Source organism: Salvelinus fontinalis, chromosome 6 (genome assembly GCF_029448725.1).
Source record: "Salvelinus fontinalis isolate EN_2023a chromosome 6, ASM2944872v1, whole genome shotgun sequence".
NCBI classification, from domain to species: domain Eukaryota; kingdom Metazoa; phylum Chordata; class Actinopteri; order Salmoniformes; family Salmonidae; genus Salvelinus; species Salvelinus fontinalis.
This window is the reverse complement of record NC_074670.1, coordinates 74,858,042-74,874,741: the sequence shown is the minus strand read 5'-3', so window position 1 is coordinate 74,874,741 and position 16,700 is coordinate 74,858,042. Positions and strand designations below refer to the sequence as shown.

The window sequence follows — 16,700 nt, the reverse complement described above, 5'->3', positions numbered from 1 at the left end:
GCTGTCTGGGATAGAAAGAGAGAGACAGATACAGAGAGACAGATACAGGCTGTCTGGAAGGGAGAGAGACAGATACAGGCTGTCTGGAAGGGAGAGAGACAGATACAGGCTGTCTGGAAGGGAGAGAGACAGATACAGGCTGTCTGGAAGGGAGAGAGACAGATACAGGCTGTCTGTTTGGAAGGGAGAGAGAGAGACAGATACAGAGAGACAGATACAGGCTGTCTGGAATGAAGAGAGACAGACAGATGCAGGCTGTCTGGGATAGAAAGAGAGAGACAGATACAGAGAGACAGATACAGGCTGTCTGGAAGGGAGAGAGACAGATACAGGCTGACTGGAGGGGAGAGAGACAGATGCAGGCTGTCTGGGATAGAAAGAAAGAGAGAGACAGATACAGAGAGACAGATACAGGCTGTCTGGAAGGGAGAGAGACAGATACAGGCTGTCTGGAGGGGAGAGAGACAGATACAGGCTGTCTGGAAGGGAGAGAGACAGATACAGGCTGTCTGGAAGGGACAGAGACAGATACAGGCTGTCTGGAAGGGAGAGAGACAGATACAGGCTGTCTGGAGGGGAGAGAGAGAGACAGATACAGGCTGTCTGGAGGGGAGAGAGAGAGACAGATACAGGCTGTCTGGAAGGGAGAGAGACAGATACAGGCTGTCTGGAAGGGAGAGAGACAGATACAGAGAGACAGATACAGGCTGTCTGGAACGGAGAGAGAGAGACAGATACAGAGAGACAGATACAGGCTTTCTGGAAGGGAGAGAGACAGATACAGAGAGACAGATACAGGCTTTCTGGAAGGGAGAGAGACAGATACAGAGAGACAGATACAGGCTGTCTGGAAGGGAGAGAGAGAGACAGATACAGGCTGTCTGGAACGGAGAGAGAGAGACAGATACAGAGAGACAGATACAGGCTGTCTGGAACGGAGAGAGAGAGACAGATACAGAGAGACAGATACAGGCTTTCTGGAAGGGAGAGAGACAGATACAGAGAGACAGATACAGGCTGTCTGGAAGGGAGAGAGAGAGACAGATACAGGCTGTCTGGAACGGAGAGAGAGAGACAGATACAGAGAGACAGATACAGGCTGTCTGGAACGGAGAGAGAGAGACAGATACAGAGAGACAGATACAGGCTTTCTGGAAGGGAGAGAGACAGATACAGAGAGACAGATACAGGCTGTCTGGAAGGGAGAGAGAGAGACAGATACAGGCTGTCTGGAAGGGAGAGAGAGAGACAGATACAGGCTGTCTGGAAGGGAGAGAGAGAGACAGATACAGGCTGTCTGGAAGGGAGAGAGACAGATACAGGCTGTCTGGAAGGGAGAGAGAGAGACAGATACAGGCTGTCTGGAAGGGAGAGAGACAGATACAGGCTGTCTGGAAGGGAGAGAGAGAGACAGATACAGGCTGTCTGGAACGGAGAGAGAGAGACAGATACAGAGAGACAGATACAGGCTGTCTGGAACGGAGAGAGAGAGACAGATACAGAGAGACAGATACAGGCTTTCTGGAAGGGAGAGAGACAGATACAGAGAGACAGATACAGGCTGTCTGGAAGGGAGAGAGAGAGACAGATACAGGCTGTCTGGAAGGGAGAGAGAGAGACAGATACAGGCTGTCTGGAAGGGAGAGAGACAGATACAGGCTGTCTGGAAGGGAGAGAGAGAGACAGATACAGGCTGTCTGGAAGGGAGAGAGAGAGACAGATACAGGCTGTCTGAATAGGAACCTGACGTGTTAGAAAAATGGCGTCTTGAGGATTGGTAGAGTGAATGTAAGCGCTCTGAATTGTCAGAGACTGCAACATTTCACATTTCACTAAGTCCGCTTTCCCCGCTGACCTTTTTCATATTTAACTCTGAGACCCATCTATTGTCAGTGAACCTTTCCTCTGCAGGAAGGGGAATGTAGTTAACATTCAGAGAGCAGGGCGTCCTATTGACTGAGCTGTAGATTCAGAGATCCAGTCTGTGGAGTTTACAGGGAGAGAAGGAAGAGTGTCTGTTACTGTGTGTGTGTGGAAATCAGATGCAGCCAGGCGCAAACACACACTTACGCACGCACGCACGCACGCACACACACACACACACACATTTTCTCAGACAGTTTTGCAGCACAGAACCACATGCTCACTCAGTAGTTGTCCTCAGCTCTGCCATTAAAGACCAACGGAATATGTCACAACAAGACAGAATTACTCATACAAACCATATTGAAACGTCTTCTATGAACCATATTCAAACGTCTTCTAAGAACCACATACAAACGTCTTCTAAGAACCACATACAAACGTCTTCTAAGAACCATATTCAAACGTCTTCTAAGAACCATATACAAACGTCTTCTAAGAACCATATTCAAACGTCTTCTAAGAACCATATACAAACGTCTTCTAAGAACCACATACAAACGTCTTCTAAGAACCATATTCAAACGTCTTCTAAGAACCATATACAAACGTCTTCTAAGAACCATATTCAAACGTCTTCTAAGAACCATATACAAACGTCTTCTAAGAACCACATACAAACGTCTTCTAAGAACCATATTCAAACGTCTTCTAAGAACCATATACAAACGTCTTCTAAGAACCACATACAAACGTCTTCTAAGAACCATATACAAACATCTTCTATGAACCACATACAAACATCTTCTAAGAACCATATACAAACATCTTCTAAGAACCATATACAAACGTCTTCTAAGAACCATATTCAAACGTCTTCTAAGAACCATATACAAACGTCTTCTAAGAACCATATACAAACGTCTTCTATGAACCATATACAAACATCTTCTATGAACCACTTACAAACGTCTTCTAAGAACCATATACAAACATCTTCTAAGAACCATATACAAACGTCTTCTAAGAACCATATACAAACATCTTCTAAGAACCATATACAAACGTCTTCTAAGAACCATATACAAACATCTTCTAAGAACCATATACAAACGTCTTCTAAGAACCACATACAAACGTCTTCTATGAACCATATACAAACGTCTTCTATGAACCATATACAAACGTCTTCTAAGAACCATATACAAACATCTTCTAAGAACCATATACAAACGTCTTCTAAGAACCATATACAAACATCTTCTAAGAACCATATACAAACATCTTCTAAGAACCACATACAAACGTCTTCTATGAACCATATTGAAACGTCTTCTATGAACCACATACAAACGTCTTCTAAGAACCATATACAAACGTCTTCTAAGAACCACATACAAACGTCTTCTAAGAACCACATACAAACGTCTTCTAAGAACCACATACAAACGTCTTCTAAGAACCATATACAAACGTCTTCTATGAACCACATACAAACGTCTTATATGAACCACATACAAACGTCTTCTAAGAACCATATACAAACGTCGTCTATGAACCACATACAAACGTCTTCTAAGAACCACATACAAACGTCTTCTAAGAACCACATACAAACGTCTTCTAAGAACCACATACAAACGTCTTCTAAGAACCACATACAAACGTCTTCTAAGAACCACATACAAACGTCTTCTATGAACCACATACAAACGTCTTCTATGAACCATATTGAAACGTCTTCTATGAACCACATACAAACGTCTTAAATGAACAATATTCAAACGTCTTCTAAGAACCATATTGAAACGTCTTCTATGAACCACATACAAACGTCTTCTATGAACCACATACAAACGTCTTCTATGAACCATATTGAAACGTCTTCTATGAACCACATACAAAAGTCTTAAATGAACAATATTCAAACGTCTTCTAAGAACCATATTGAAACGTCTTCTATGAACCACATACAAACGTCTTAAATGAACAATATTCAAACGTCTTCTAAGAACCATATTCAAACGTCTTCTAAGAACCATATTCAAACGTCTTCTAAGAACCATATTGAAAGGTCTTCTATGAACCATATTCAAACGTCTTCTATGAACCACATACAAACGTCTTCTAAGAACCACATACAAACGTCCTCTATGAACCACATACAAACGTCTTCTATGAACCAAATACAAACGTCCTCTATGAACCAAATACAAACGTCTTCTAAGAACCACATACAAACGTCTTCTAAGAACCACATACAAACGTCTTCTAAGAACCATATACAAACGTCTTCTAAGAACCACATACAAACGTCTTCTATGAACCATATACAAACGTCTTCTAAGAACCATATACAAACGTCTTCTATGAACCACATACAAACATCTTATATGAACCAAATACAAACGTCTTCTAAGAACCACATACAAACGTCTTCTAAGAACCACATACAAACATCTTCTAAGAACCACATACAAACGTATTCTGTGAACCACATACAAACGTCTTCTAAGAACCACATACAAACGTCTTCTAAGAACCATATACAAACGTCTTCTAAGAACCACATACAAACGTCTTCTAAGAACCACATACAAACGTCTTCTAAGAACCACATACAAACGTCTTCTATGAACCACATACAAACGTCTTCTATGAACCATATTGAAACGTCTTCTATGAACCACATACAAACGTCTTAAATGAACAATATTCAAACGTCTTCTAAGAACCATATTGAAACGTCTTCTATGAACCACATACAAACGTCTTCTATGAACCACATACAAACGTCTTCTATGAACCATATTGAAACGTCTTCTATGAACCACATACAAACGTCTTAAATGAACAATATTCAAACGTCTTCTAAGAACCATATTGAAACGTCTTCTATGAACCACATACAAACGTCTTAAATGAACAATATTCAAACGTCTTCTAAGAACCATATTCAAACGTCTTCTAAGAACCATATTCAAACGTCTTCTAAGAACCATATTGAAACGTCTTCTATGAACCATATTCAAACGTCTTCTATGAACCACATACAAACGTCTTCTAAGAACCACATACAAACGTCCTCTATGAACCACATACAAACGTCTTCTATGAACCAAATACAAACGTCCTCTATGAACCAAATACAAACGTCTTCTAAGAACCACATACAAACGTCTTCTAAGAACCACATACAAACGTCTTCTAAGAACCATATACAAACGTCTTCTAAGAACCACATACAAACGTCTTCTATGAACCATATACAAACGTCTTCTAAGAACCATATACAAACGTCTTCTATGAACCACATACAAACATCTTATATGAACCAAATACAAACGTCTTCTAAGAACCACATACAAACGTCTTCTAAGAACCACATACAAACATCTTCTAAGAACCACATACAAACGTATTCTGTGAACCACATACAAACGTCTTCTAAGAACCATATACAAACGTCTTCTAAGAACCACATACAAACGTCTTCTATGAACCACATACAAACGTCTTCTATGAACCATATACAAACGTCTTCTAAGAACCACATACAAACGTCTTCTAAGAACCACATACAAACGTCTTAAATGAACAATATTCAAACGTCTTCTAAGAACCATATTGAAACGTCTTCTATGAACCACATACAAACGTCTTAAATGAACAATATTCAAACGTCTTCTAAGAACCATATTCAAACGTCTTCTAAGAACCATATTCAAACGTCTTCTAAGAACCATATTGAAACGTCTTCTATGAACCATATACAAACGTCTTCTATGAACCAAATACAAACGTCCTCTATGAACCAAATACAAACGTCTTCTATGAACCACATACAAACGTCTTCTAAGAACCACATACAAACGTCTTCTAAGAACCACATACAAACGTCTTCTAAGAACCACATACAAACATCTTCTAAGAACCATATACAAACGTCTTCTATGAACCACATACAAACGTCTTCTATGAACCACATACAAACGTCTTCTAAGAACCATATACAAACGTCTTCTAAGAACCATATTCAAACGTCTTCTAAGAACCACATACAAACGTCTTCTAAGAACCACATACAAACATCTGCTAAGAACCATATACAAACGTCTTAAATGAACCATATTCAAACGTCTTCTAAGAACCACATACAAACGTCTTCTAAGAACCACATACAAACATCTGCTAAGAACCATATACAAACGTCTTCTAAGAACCACATTGAAACGTCTTCTATGAACCACATACAAACGTCTTAAATGAACAATATTCAAACGTCTTCTAAGAACCATATTGAAACGTCTTCTATGAACCACATACAAACGTCTTAAATGAACAATATTCAAACGTCTTCTAAGAACCATATTCAAACGTCTTCTAAGAACCATATTCAAACGTCTTCTAAGAACCATATTGAAACGTCTTCTATGAACCATATACAAACGTCTTCTATGAACCAAATACAAACGTCCTCTATGAACCAAATACAAACGTCTTCTAAGAACCATATACAAACGTCTTCTAAGAACCATATACAAACGTCTTCTAAGAACCATATACAAACATCTTCTAAGAACCACATTCGAACGTCTTCTAAGAACCACATACAAACGTCTTCTAAGAACCACATACAAACGTCTTCTATGAACCACATACAAACGTCTTCTAAGAACCACATACAAACGTCTTCTAAGAACCATATACAAACATCTTCTAAGAACCATATACAAACGTCTTCTAAGAACCATATACAAACGTCTTCTAAGAACCATATACAAACGTCTTCTAAGAACCACATACAAACGTCTTCTAAGAACCATATACAAACGTCTTCTAAGAACCATATACAAACGTCTTCTAAGAACCACATACAAACGTCTTCTAAGAACCATATACAAACATCTTCTAAGAACCATATACAAACGTCTTCTAAGAACCATATACAAACGTCTTCTAAGAACCATATACAAACATCTTCTAAGAACCATATACAAACGTCTTCTAAGAACCATATACAAACGTCTTCTAAGAACCATATACAAACGTCTTCTAAGAACCACATACAAACGTCTTCTAAGAACCACATACAAACATCTTCTAAGAACCATATACAAACGTCTTCTAAGAACCATATACAAACGTCTTCTAAGAACCATATACAAACGTCTTCTATGAACCACATACAAACATCTTCTAAGAACCATATACAAACATCTTCTAAGAACCATATACAAACGTCTTCTAAGAACCATATACAAACGTCTTCTAAGAACCATATACAAACGTCTTCTATGAACCACATACAAACATCTTATATGAACCAAATACAAACGTCTTCTAAGAACCACATACAAACGTCTTCTAAGAACCACATACAAACATCTTCTAAGAACCACATACAAACGTATTCTGTGAACCACATACAAACGTCTTCTAAGAACCATATACAAACGTCTTCTAAGAACCACATACAAACGTCTTCTATGAACCACATACAAACGTCTTCTATGAACCATATACAAACGTCTTCTAAGAACCACATACAAACGTCTTCTAAGAACCACATACAAACGTCTTAAATGAACAATATTCAAACGTCTTCTAAGAACCATATTGAAACGTCTTCTATGAACCACATACAAACGTCTTAAATGAACAATATTCAAACGTCTTCTAAGAACCATATTCAAACGTCTTCTAAGAACCATATTCAAACGTCTTCTAAGAACCATATTGAAACGTCTTCTATGAACCATATACAAACGTCTTCTATGAACCAAATACAAACGTCCTCTATGAACCAAATACAAACGTCTTCTATGAACCACATACAAACGTCTTCTAAGAACCACATACAAACGTCTTCTAAGAACCACATACAAACGTCTTCTAAGAACCACATACAAACATCTTCTAAGAACCATATACAAACGTCTTCTATGAACCACATACAAACGTCTTCTATGAACCACATACAAACGTCTTCTAAGAACCATATACAAACGTCTTCTAAGAACCATATTCAAACGTCTTCTAAGAACCACATACAAACGTCTTCTAAGAACCACATACAAACATCTGCTAAGAACCATATACAAACGTCTTAAATGAACCATATTCAAACGTCTTCTAAGAACCACATACAAACGTCTTCTAAGAACCACATACAAACATCTGCTAAGAACCATATACAAACGTCTTCTAAGAACCACATTGAAACGTCTTCTATGAACCACATACAAACGTCTTAAATGAACAATATTCAAACGTCTTCTAAGAACCATATTGAAACGTCTTCTATGAACCACATACAAACGTCTTAAATGAACAATATTCAAACGTCTTCTAAGAACCATATTCAAACGTCTTCTAAGAACCATATTCAAACGTCTTCTAAGAACCATATTGAAACGTCTTCTATGAACCATATACAAACGTCTTCTATGAACCAAATACAAACGTCCTCTATGAACCAAATACAAACGTCTTCTAAGAACCATATACAAACGTCTTCTAAGAACCATATACAAACGTCTTCTAAGAACCATATACAAACATCTTCTAAGAACCACATACGAACGTCTTCTAAGAACCACATACAAACGTCTTCTAAGAACCACATACAAACGTCTTCTATGAACCACATACAAACGTCTTCTAAGAACCACATACAAACGTCTTCTAAGAACCATATACAAACATCTTCTAAGAACCATATACAAACGTCTTCTAAGAACCATATACAAACGTCTTCTAAGAACCATATACAAACGTCTTCTAAGAACCACATACAAACGTCTTCTAAGAACCATATACAAACGTCTTCTAAGAACCATATACAAACGTCTTCTAAGAACCACATACAAACGTCTTCTAAGAACCATATACAAACATCTTCTAAGAACCATATACAAACGTCTTCTAAGAACCATATACAAACGTCTTCTAAGAACCATATACAAACATCTTCTAAGAACCATATACAAACGTCTTCTAAGAACCATATACAAACGTCTTCTAAGAACCATATACAAACGTCTTCTAAGAACCACATACAAACGTCTTCTAAGAACCACATACAAACATCTTCTAAGAACCATATACAAACGTCTTCTAAGAACCATATACAAACGTCTTCTAAGAACCATATACAAACGTCTTCTATGAACCACATACAAACATCTTCTAAGAACCATATACAAACATCTTCTAAGAACCATATACAAACGTCTTCTAAGAACCATATACAAACATCTTCTAAGAACCATATACAAACATCTTCTAAGAACCATATACAAACGTCTTCTAAGAACCACATACAAACGTCTTCTAAGAACCATATTCAAACGTCTTCTAAGAACCATATACAAACATCTTCTAAGAACCATATACAAACATCTTCTAAGAACCATATACAAACATCTTCTATGAACCACATACAAACGTCTTCTATGAACCACATACAAACGTCTTCTAAGAACCACATACAAACGTCTTCTATGAACCACATACAAACGTCTTCTAAGAACCATATACAAACGTCTTCTAAGAACCACATACAAACGTCTTCTATGAACCACATACAAACGTCTTCTAAGAACCATATACAAACGTCTTCTATGAACCACATACAAACGTCTTCTATGAACCACATACAAACGTCTTCTAAGAACCACATACAAACGTCTTCTAAGAACCACATACAAACGTCTTCTAAGAACCACATACAAACGTCTTCTAAGAACCATATACAAACGTCTTCTAAGAACCATATACAAACGTCTTCTAAGAACCACATACAAACGTCTTCTAAGAACCATATACAAACGTCTTCTAAGAACCATATACAAACGTCTTCTAAGAACCATATACAAACGTCTTCTAAGAATCACATACAAACGTCTTCTAAGAACCACATACAAACGTCTTCTAAGAACCATATACAAACGTCTTCTAAGAACCATATACAAACGTCTTCTAAGAACCACATACAAACGTCTTCTAAGAACCATATACAAACGTCTTCTATGAACCACATACAAACGTCTTCTATGAACCACATGCAAACGTCTTCTAAGAACCATATACAAACGTCTTCTAAGAACCACATACAAACGTCTTCTAAGAACCACATACAAACATCTTCTAAGAACCATATACAAACGTCTTCTAAGAACCACATACAAACGTCTTCTAAGAACCACATACAAACGCCTTCTAAGAACCAAATACAAACGTCTTCTAAGAACCACATACAAACGTCTTCTAAGAACCATATACAAACGTCTTCTATGAACCACATACAAACGTCCTCTATGAACCATATACAAACGTCTTCTAAGAACCAAATACAAACGTCTTCTAAGAACCACATACAAACGTCTTCTAAGAACCACATACAAACGTCCTCTATGAACCATATACAAACGTCTTCTAAGAACCAAATACAAACGTCTTCTAAGAACCACATACAAACGTCTTCTAAGAACCATATACAAACGTCTTCTATGAACCACATACAAACGTCTTCTAAGAACCAAATACAAACGTCTTCTAAGAACCACATACAAACGTCTTCTAAGAACCATATACAAACGTCTTCTATGAACCATATACAAACGTCTTCTAAGAACCACATACAAACGTCTTCTATGAACCAAATACAAACATCTTCTAAGAACCATACACAAACGTCTTCTAAGAACCATATACAAACATCTTCTAAGAACCATATACAAACATCTTCTAAGAACCATATACAAACATCTTCTAAGAACCATATACAAACATCTTCTAAGAACCATATACAAACGTCTTCTAAGAACCATATACAAACATCTTCTAAGAACCATATACAAACATCTTCTAAGAACCATATACAAACATCTTCTAAGAACCATATACAAACATCTTCTAAGAACCATATACAAACATCTTCTAAGAACCATATACAAACATCTTCTAAGAACCATATACAAACATCTTCTAAGAACCATATACAAACATCTTCTAAGAACCATATACAAACGTCTTCTAAGAACCATATACAAACGTCTTCTAAGAACCATATACAAACATCTTCTAAGAACCATATACAAACGTCTTCTAAGAACCACATACAAACGTCTTATATGAACCACATACAAACATCTTCTAAGAACCATATACAAACGTCTTATATGAACCATATACAAACGTCTTCTAAGAACCATATACAAACGTCTTATATGAACCACATACAAACATCTTCTAAGAACCACATACAAACGTCTTCTAAGAACCATATACAAACATCTTCTAAGAACCATATACAAACGTCTTCTAAGAACCATATACAAACGTCTTATATGAACCATATACAAACGTCTTCTAAGAACCATATACAAACGTCTTCTAAGAACCATATACAAACATCTTCTATGAACCACATACAAACGTCTTCTAAGAACCAAATACAAACGTCTTCTAAGAACCATATACAAACATCTTCTATGAACCACATACAAACGTCTTCTAAGAACCATATACAAACGTCTTCTAAGAACCATATACAAACATCTTCTAAGAACCATATACAAACATCTTCTAAGAACCATATACAACTGTTGTGTGTTTGAAGGTTCTCTTTGAAACCTTCAGTTTTTATGTAACAAGTAAAGCTCATCAAGTGTCTCCTTTAAAAGTGATTTGCTGAAGGAGCCTGTAGGAGCCTGCTGGTTAGTTTGGTTGTCAGGGAAACATGAGGAATAGGTGTTGTGATGTATTACAGACCCTACTGTTACTTATCGCTACTGCAGCCAGAGAATGTAATAATGTCCAAAATGGCGCCCTATTCCCTATTTAGTGTTTCTGTATAGGGAATAGAATGCCATTTGGTACAGCCAATAATACATTATACTGACTCATGCTAACTTCTTTTGGCATACTCAAGCTGCATCATATGGAAACGTCAAGGAGTCTTATGGAAACACTCAGAGTCTTATGTAGGCTGGCAGTTGGATAAGGCATGTTTGAAATTCTTACTACAGTTTGAACACATGACACACACACACACACACACACACACACACACACACACACACACACACACACACACACACACACACACACACACACACACACACACACACACACACACACACACACACACACACAGTCAGGCACCAAGACACAGGATAGGAAGTGACAGTGTTTCCTTGATGACACCTGCCACCCATTTCACACCTGTCTGCAACACTATCACTCACTACTACATACAGATATACACCTACCTACACCTGTGGCTCTCTGTCTAAGCATTGATGATTCATAGCACATATGTTAAACAAGTGTGATTTCATCAAAGTAGAAGTGAATCCAACATTTTGATTCCACAGTGCCAGTGATGCCAGTGGTGTGTGACTCTGTGCCACAGTGCCAGTGATGCCAGTGGTGTGTGACTCTGTGCCACAGTGCCAGTGATGCCAGTGGTGTGTGACTCTGTGCCACAGTGCCAGTGGTGCCAGTGGTGTGTGACTCTGTGCCACAGTGCCAGTGATGCCAGTGGTGTGTGACTCTGTGCCACAGTGCCAGTGATGCCAGTGGTGTGTGACTCTGTGCCACAGTGCCAGTGATGCCAGTGGTGTGTGACTCTGTGCCAGTGATGCCAGTGGTGTGTGACTCTGTGCCACAGTGCCAGTGATGCCAGTGGTGTGTGACTCTGTGCCACAGTGCCAGTGATGCCAGTGGTGTGTGACTCTGTGCCACAGTGCCAGTGATGCCAGTGGTGTGTGACTCTGTGCCACAGTGCCAGTGATGCCAGTGGTGTGTGACTCTGTGCCACAGTGCCAGTGATGCCAGTGGTGTGTGACTCTGTGCCAGTGATGCCAGTGGTGTGTGACTCTGTGCCACAGTGCCAGTGATGCCAGTGGTGTGTGACTCTGTGCCACAGTGCCAGTGATGCCAGTGGTGTGTGACTCTGTGCCACAGTGCCAGTGATGCCAGTGGTGTGTGACTCTGTGCCACAGTGCCAGTGATGCCAGTGGTGTGTGACTCTGTGCCACAGTGCCAGTGATGCCAGTGGTGTGTGACTCTGTGCCACAGTGCCAGTGATGCCAGTGGTGTGTGACTCTGTGCCAGTCTACCCTCAATAACGCTGTTGTTACATGATGAGGCTTTATAAAACATCTATCTTCTCTTTGATATCATACACTGCATGACCAAAACTATGTGGACACCTGCTTGTCTAAAAACCGCATTCCAAAATCATTAATATGGAGTTGAACACCTCATTGTTGCTGTAACAGCCTCCACTCTTCTGGGAAGGCTTTCCACTAGATGCTGGAACACTGCTGCGGGGATCTGCTTCCATTCAGCCCCAAGAGCATTTGTGAGGTCGGGCACTGATGTTGGGCGATTAGGCCTGGCTCACAGTCGACGTTCCAATTCATCCCAAAGGTGTTCCATGGGGTTGAGGTCATGGCTCTGTGCAGGCCAGTCAAGGGTTTCCACACCAATCTCGACAAACCATTTGTGTATGGCCCTCGCTTTGTGCACAGGGGCATTGTCATGCTGAAACAGGAAAGGGCCTTCCCCAAACTGTTGCCACAAAGTTGGAAGAACAGAATCGTCTAGAATGTCATTGTATGCTGTAGCGTTAAGATTTCCATTCACTGGAACTAAGGGGCCCGAACCATGACAAACAGCCCCAGACCCTTATTCCTCCTCCACCAAACTTTACAGTTGGCACGATGCATTGGTGCAGGTAGCGTTCTCCTGGCATCCGCCAAACCCAGATTCGTCCGTCGGACTGCCAGATGGTGAAGCGTGATTCACCACTCCAGAGAACGTGTTTCCACTGTTCCAGAGTCCAATGGCGGTGAGCTTTACACCACTCCAGCTGACGCTTGGCATTACACATGGTGATGTTAGGCTTGTGTGTGGCTGCTCTGCCATGGAAACACATTTCATGAAGCTCCCAACGAACAGTTATTGTGCTGACGTTGCTTCCAAAGACAGTTTGAAACTCGGTAGTGAGTGTTGCAACCGAGGACAGACAATTTTTTACACGCTACGCGCTTCAGCACTCGGCGGTCTCATTCTTTGAGCTTGTGTGGCCTACCACTTCGCAGCTAAGCCGTTGTTGCTCCTTGAAGTCTCCACTTCACAATAACAGTACTTACAGTTGACCGGTACAGCTCTAGTAGGGCAGAAATTTGACGAACTGACTTGTTGGAAAGGTGACATCCTATGACGGTGCCACGTTGAAAGTCACTGAGCTCTTCAGTAAGGCCATTCTACTGACAATGTTTGTCCATGGAGAGTGCATGGCCGTGTGCTCGATTTTATACACCTGTCAGCAACGGGGGTGGCTGAAATAGCCGAATCCACTAATTTGAAGGGGTGTCCACATACTTTTGGATATATAGTGTATCTTGTGAATATTTAATTTGTAATATATCTCAGGTAAGACACCTATCTAAGGTCATTTCTGAGTTGTGTAAGGGATCTTTGTATTTAAACAATCATTTTTTTTATTGTTGTCCAACATGACTGTAAATAATGTAGTGTATTGTAGCTCCTCTCTCCTCCTCTCTGTCTTGACAAACATGCTGTTTTGATTGTCTTGTGCTTCTCTGTGTCTCTCCTTGCTCTGCTAATAGGGGCACAAGGCAAAAAACAGCCCGAGGATTTATCGGATAACGATGGTGATGAAGACGAAGGTATTTCCCTTGGTGACCAAAAGATGGTGCATGGTTTATTCAGTTGTAGTGAATACATCATTATGGTCTCATTTGGTTGATTTATGGTCATGTTTGGTTGATTTATGGTCATGTTTGGTAATTTATGGTCATGTTTGGTTGATTTATGGTCATGTTTGGTTGATTTATGGTCATGTTTGGTTGATTAATGGTCATGTTTGGTTAATTTATGGTCATGTTTGGTTGATTTATGGTCATGTATGGTTGATTTATGGTAATGTTTGGTTGATTTATGGTCCTGTTTGGTTGATTTATGGTCATGTTTGGTTGATTTATGGTCATGTTTGGTTGATTTGTTTGGTTGATTTATGGTCATGTATGGTTGATTTATGGTCATGTTTGGTTGATTTATGGTCATGTTTGGTTGATTTATGGTCATGTTTGGTTGATTTATGGTCATGTATGGTTGATTTATGGTCATGTTTGGTTGATTTATGGTCATGTTTGGTTTATTTATGGTCATGTTTGGTTGATTTATGGTCATTTTTGGTTGATTTATGGTCATGGTTGGTTGATTTATGGTCATGTTTGGTTGATTTATGGTCATGTTTGGTTGATTTATGGTCATGTTTGGTTGATTTATAGTTATGTTTGGTTGATTAATGGTCATGTTTGGTTGATTTATGGTCATGTTTGGTTGATTTATGGTCATGTTTGGTTGATTTGTTTGGTTGATTTATGGTCATGTATGGTTGATTTATGGTCATGTTTGGTTGATTTATGGTCATGTTTGGTTGATTTATGGTCATGTTTGGTTGATTTATGGTCATGTTTGGTTGATTTATGGTCATGTTTGGTTGATCTATGGTCATGGTTGGTTGATTTATGGTCATGTTTGGTTGATTTATGGTCACGTTTGGTTGATTTATAGTCATGTTTGGTTGATTAATGGTCATGTTTGGTTGATTTATGGTCATGTTTGGTTGATTTGTGGTCATGTTTGGTTGATTTGTTTGGTTGATTTATGGTCATGTATGGTTGATTTATGGTTATGTTTGGTTGATTTATGGTCATGTATGGTTGATTTATGGTAATGTTTGGTTGATTTATGGTCCTGTTTGGTTGATTTATGGTCATGTTTGGTTGATTTATGGTCATGTTTGGTTGATTTGTTTGGTTGATTTATGGTCATGTATGGTTGATTTATGGTCATGTTTGGTTGATTTATGGTCATGTTTGGTTGATTTATGGTCACGTTTGGTTGATTTATGGTCATGTATGGTTGATTTATGGTCATGTTTGGTTGATTTATGGTCATGTTTGGTTTATTTATGGTCATGTTTGGTTGATTTATGGTCATGTTTGGTTGATTTATGGTCATTTTTGGTTGATTTATGGTCATGGTTGGTTGATTTATGGTCATGTTTGGTTGATTTATGGTCATGTTTGGTTGATTTATGGTCATGTTTGGTTGATTTATAGTTATGTTTGGTTGATTAATGGTCATGTTTGGTTGATTTATGGTCATGTTTGGTTGATTTATGGTCATGTTTGGTTGATTTGTTTGGTTGATTTATGGTCATGTATGGTTGATTTATGGTCATGTTTGGTTGATTTATGGTCATGTTTGGTTGATTTATGGTCATGTTTGGTTGATTTATGGTCATGTTTGGTTGATTTATGGTCATGTTTGGTTGATTTATGGTCATGGTTGGTTGATTTATGGTCATGTTTGGTTGATTTATGGTCATGTTTGGTTGATTTATAGTCATGTTTGGTTGATTAATGGTCATGTTTGGTTGATTTATGGTCATGTTTGGTTGATTTGTGGTCATGTTTGGTTGATTTGTTTGGTTGATTTATGGTCATGTATGGTTGATTTATGGTTATGTTTGGTTGATTTATGGTCATGTTTGGTTGATTTATGGTCATGTTTGGTTGATTTATAGTCATGTTTGGTTGATTAATGGTCATGTTTGGTTGATTTATGGTCATGTTTGGTTGATTAATGGTCATGTTTGGTTGATTAATGGTCAAGCATTTTTAATGCATCAACCAACTCATCATCATCATGCACTTCAGTTCTGCATCACATTCAAACAAATTCTGTAAAAAGTGTGTGTGTGTGTGTGTGTGTGTGTGTGTGTGTGT

General features: G+C 38.7%; 1 protein-coding gene across 6 annotated transcripts in view; it reads left to right on the top strand.

Moving 5' to 3' along the window:
- Window positions 1–16,700, top strand: part of LOC129858682 (neuroligin-3-like) — a gene marked incomplete at its 3' end in the record, with an annotated part of 492,031 nt that overhangs the window by 187,771 nt on the left and 287,560 nt on the right. For 5 of the 6 annotated variants that reach the window (XM_055927987.1, XM_055927986.1, XM_055927985.1 and 2 more), the window contains 1 exon segment: window positions 14,511–14,570. In XM_055927987.1, the coding sequence (XP_055783962.1) occupies window positions 14,511–14,570 (60 nt within the window). 6 annotated transcript variants of the gene reach the window in all.